Source organism: Clytia hemisphaerica, unplaced genomic scaffold (genome assembly GCF_902728285.1).
Source record: "Clytia hemisphaerica strain Z4C2 unplaced genomic scaffold, Clytia hemisphaerica genome assembly, whole genome shotgun sequence".
Lineage (NCBI taxonomy): Eukaryota > Metazoa > Cnidaria > Hydrozoa > Leptothecata > Clytiidae > Clytia > Clytia hemisphaerica.
In genome coordinates this window covers 1,436,981-1,441,867 of record NW_027103974.1, presented here as the reverse complement: position 1 = coordinate 1,441,867, position 4,887 = coordinate 1,436,981, and the positions used below count along the sequence as shown (strand labels likewise).

Sequence of the window (4,887 nt, the reverse complement as noted above, 5' to 3'; positions counted from 1 at the left end):
TATTTTGAATTAAACTAGATGACCCATCCAAAAGACCATACTTCAATCAAAGATAGCTCGAGTGCTAAGCCTTCCAAAGACTTCGTAAGCTACTGTTAGAAAGAGCAAGAAACTCTTAGTGCGATAGGTCTATTTGAGGCGCCGTACCCACTAAAACGAGCGCGAGACGTCGTGCAAAATATCTAGATTTTTTTTTTTCAAAAAGTGCATTTCTCTCGTCCGGAAAGGGTTAAAAAGAGATTTTTTCTAGTCCAACATTTACTTAGTTTAAACCACTTTAAGTTTCGTCACAACCCTGTCTGGATAATTGGCTGAAAATCTTCTTAATTTCAGTTTGGGAAAATTTTCTCAGGAAAGGGGATTGTTCCTTGTAGTTTTCCAAGGGGAATGGAATTTCAACCTTTTTTCCAGTTGATAGGGGATTCTACCGCTTCTGTGACACAGGGGCTAAATCAATTCTCGTCTGAAAATCAAGTAATATTCACAGGAAAAATGAATAGACCACCTGGGAGGGAGAAAAGTACATTTCACACCTTGGAACGTGAATGATTTACCCATCCGAGTGAATTTTTTGCACTTTCCAAGCTGTGAAATTTACTTTTTACATCCAATTGATCTGCTCGTTTTTTTCCTGGGATCTATAACTAAATAATCATATACCTGAATTTAAAAGCTATATACAATCAGTGTCCGTCCATTTAGTTCACTGTAGTTCAATGTCGTTTATTTCTTGCGCATGCGCTTCTGTTTCTTCTATACTTTCTTTCATTTCAACTCCTTTTGTTTCTGGTAAGAAATGGTTAACAAAACCTGCAACTATTCCCAGCACTCCCATAACAATAAAAGGTAGTCCTGGCAACACTTTCAAAAAACCTTTAGCTACCCAAGGAGCGCTGGCTCCTCCAATATAAACGGCTATATTGATGATACCAAATGCTTCAGATCTTATATTAGTTGGGTACACTTCCACGAGGAGGGTTGCAATAGCGTCAAAGCTTAATGTGACGAAGAGCTTTCCTAACATTCCCAAACAGATACGAATGACTTTGGTCGATGTAAAGGAGATAGATAATGTCAGCAATCCTGCTATCACAAGAGGTATTGAAGATGAATTCCTTCGACCAAATCGATTACAACAATAAGTTGCCAAGAAGTTAGCCGGGAATTCTACCAGACTCACCAAGAAGAAACTTAAATAAATTGAATCAACTCCAATATCATCTGCAGCTAGCGAGATTCCATAATACACCAACGCATTTGTGTAACAGCCGAAGATGAAAATGAAGGTGTTTATGGCAACTTTTTTCGGACGAAATAAATCCAGTGGACTTGACATTTCTTTTGATGCATTTCCTTTGGATAACTGGAGAGCTGGATCGAGTTCTTTCCCATTCCATTTTGCCATGCGTTTAAAAATATTGACAGCTTCCTCAGACTTTCCCTTTAATCTCAGCCAACGGACAGACTCTGGCACCAAACGATATGTTAGTAGCAATATAAGGTATGGTGCAGAACACACTACAACAAGAACTTTCCATGAGTCTATGAAGTAAGCTTTTAAGGGTAAAATGCAAAGTGCAATGGCGTAGAAAATCCAAAGTAGATTACCAGCAAACGGCCTCCATTTCTCACCAGTGACTTCAGTTATCATTACAAAGCTTCCAATGCCTCCTACGAAAAAGCCAGTTAAGAATCGAAGTGTGATGAAGAGTGAACTATCCGGCATGTATGCTGACAACAGCTTTGTGAACAGGATCATAAAAAAACTAATAAAAGTTACTTTCTTGCGTCCAAAGTTATCAGATAGCCAGTTCAAAATAATAGAACCGAAAAGCCCACCAATAAAAATCATAGATGTTGATAAATTGATAAGCCAGCTACGATCACAATCTAAATTGTATTGGACAATCATTGAGGAATCCGCTGATTGGGCATATTCCCATTCAGATCTTGAAATGCTGCAACGGAAATTGTTCTCCCTGCTTGTGTGGTGTTCAAATTACACACCGTACTATTCTTCACGCATTGCCAGTCAGGTGGAAGAGCTGTGAAGTACATTAGATACAAACTGTTAGCCAACGGGAATTCCATAAACGCGAAAATAATGTTAAGGAAAATTTGAAGTTTTCCATATTCACCGACTACTTTTAAAAACTGGTCAACGTTTAGCTCTTTTCTCGGCTTTGCTTGAAAAGCGGCTTTAGTATCTTCGATTTTTCCATGGTTTGTTTTAATCTCAGAAGCCATTCTGTCTTTCTGTGCACTGCAATCCTTTAATATGTTTCTAGCAGTCAATAGCACTCTTTACATCACAATGTCTGGCCTGATATCTTATTACATGTTTAGTTTAGATGTAAAGTACTTTAGATCCTTTTGAGTATGACGGTATTTATTTTAGAGGCCTTCATGCAATGTTTTCGGTATACAAATAACCTTATTTAGCTTTTCCACCCGTATTACATAATGTTACTGTTCTCTCATATCGTGGTTTTTGCCTGTATACTTGTCAATACGCATTCCTTTCCTGCTTTTCGATTGTATTATTTTTGTTTTGACGAATCCGTGAGTGGATGTTACTCATTTTTTCCTCTGAAGACTGGGTTTACTAATTCTATATTGTACATCCGACTACACTATGAAATAAAGCAAATCGCTATGTAAAAAATTAACTCAAAAAATAAGGAAAATTCGTAAGCAGGTTTTGCTGACGAAGCAAAATTACAGCCGGTTAAGTAATCTGCTATTGTCTAGCTTCAAAGGAAATATTATTACATATAGATGTTCATTTGTTTATGGACAAGGATCAATTTTATAATATAACCTTTTTTCGGACGCAAAGGAGTTCTTTGTCATAGACAAAGTAGTGGACATTGTTAGTTTAACAGCATGCATTGATCATTTGCCGTCTTTTTATTATCATTTTTAAATCGATTCTTACATTCACTTTGGGAATAACAGAGTCGTCATGTACCCTGCCTTAATAAATAACCACCCAGTTCAAACATTTTTGAATCAATATTGCAACTGAACAGAAACTTCATGCCAAGATGCAGAAGGAAACAAGAGGTAAAGAATTCACAAAGCAGATAACATTTGCTGAATTTTGGTTTTACGCTGAATTTCATCGTGAAGTGTTTCTTCAGGTATATGATTTTATAGTTTGGTTGTCTTGACATGTTTCTTGTCTTGACTAAATACTTATTCGAACTGTCAACGCAAAATTGCTATACTGGAAGGATGCTATAAATATATAATGCTATATACCACCGAGGGATGGATTATAAAATTGGGGGGGGGGGGCACAGTTGGTGGAGGAACAGAACCATGCCTTTTTTGGACAGAGTAGCGGAATTCAAAAAAAAAAAAAATCGATGGACGGAATTTCGGAAATTAGGTCCTATGTCGGAGACGAAGAATCGGTATGTTTCTGTTTGGAAAAATGGAATTTATCAAAAATTCGGTCGAAATTTCCCGAATTTTTGACTGAAATCATCTGGAATTTCAAACAAATTTGGTGGAATTTTTGTGCTCTTTTAGACGGTTTGACGGAATTTAAGGAAAATAACGACAATATGGCGGAATCGGGCATCCCCTGGAACCCTTCACTAAAATGTTTTAAGGCGAAGGATTTTGTCGCTTAACCAAATAACAAATTCAATATAAAAGCGGTAAATTATTGAAAGAAAGTCATCTCAAAAATAATTGCTCCTGCGAAATTCGTGACATGATACAATCATTGAGAGAACTTTAGGAGCCGGGTTTGAGTTTTGGTTCATCTCTTTTTTTCAGCACTCTCTTTCTTATATTTTGAAAGGAAAAGCTCTACTGTCTACCACTTTCACTAACGGTGGCTGTCTGATAACGCCAGAAAATACCTACTCTTCAATAAAAATCACGGGTTTTTTCCCCAATGACGGCTATTTCAGCAACATTTTCGAATATTTAAAGCCAATGTTCCAGAGGTTTCTGGGCTGCAAACATTCGCTTTTTACGTCATTAACTAGTCATAGCTTTCACTAAATGCCCCCACAGAATCAGGAATAATTGATTGATTCAACTATTTATTGATTGATTCAAAAAAATTATATTCCATTAACAAAATACTTGAAGAATTCATGATTCATGCAGCTTGACAATTTAATAAAATTCAAGGAAAAGCTGGAAAAGCTTCTCAAAAATATATTTCGAAAATTATTGTATCATTGTCTTACTGACTTGTTTTTTTTCTTTCTTACAACAATATATGTCATGATCATTCACTAAATAGACCTTTTCCGATAATGCCGCAGACATCTTAGAAACCCTGTATTCCTTAGAGAAGACGCGGCTATTTATATTTCGTCAGAAATTGAGGTTTTTATCGATTTTCGGCTAAATAGCCTATATAAAATAGTCTAAATAGCCTATGATAGGCTAATTTGAAGGTGCTCTTGACTGTGTTTAGGAGTCAAAATAGATTTAAATCTGAGACCCAAAAAATTGGCACCTGTTTGTGTATTTTACAGACCCAGAACAGGCTCTCAGGTTTAAATAAATTTTCCTTTCTCAAAAGTATGTCGTGTTACATACCGATGGAAAGCATTTTTCGTGCTCGTTTAGAAAAACATTACAACCTATATCTTCCATATCCGAAAATGAAGCCAATAAAAGTTATAACTGTGTAGTATATAATTTCTGTAATCGAGTCCCGCAATCGCGGATCGACTTGGGAAGTGTCCCTTCTTGATCGGAGCTAGAAAGAAACTAGATTGAAAGGAAAAGTGTAAATCAGATCTGTGAGCTGCTGTAGAATCTATGAAAATTAGAGATTTTATCTCCGTATCATGGATGTGATAGTATGCTACCTGCGAGTTTTCGTATATTTAAAGAAAAACCACCAAAATTACG

At 36.4% G+C, this 4,887-nt stretch overlaps 1 protein-coding gene across 1 annotated transcript; it reads right to left on the bottom strand.

Moving 5' to 3' along the window:
• Positions 1 to 277: 277 nt before the first annotated feature.
• On the bottom strand, positions 278 to 2,282 carry LOC136810719 (solute carrier family 22 member 3-like). Its single transcript, XM_067067317.1, has one exon. The coding sequence runs from the start codon at positions 1,910 to 1,912 to the stop codon at positions 704 to 706; it is 1,209 nt and encodes a 402-aa protein (XP_066923418.1). The 5' UTR covers positions 1,913 to 2,282; the 3' UTR covers positions 278 to 703.
• Positions 2,283 to 4,887: the final 2,605 nt, after the last annotated feature.

Bases quoted from the DNA above. Each gene is read 5' to 3' on its own strand.
- LOC136810719 (XM_067067317.1), bottom strand. From the start codon at position 1,912: ATGATTGTCCAATACAATTTAGATTGTGATCGTAGCTGGCTTATCAAT.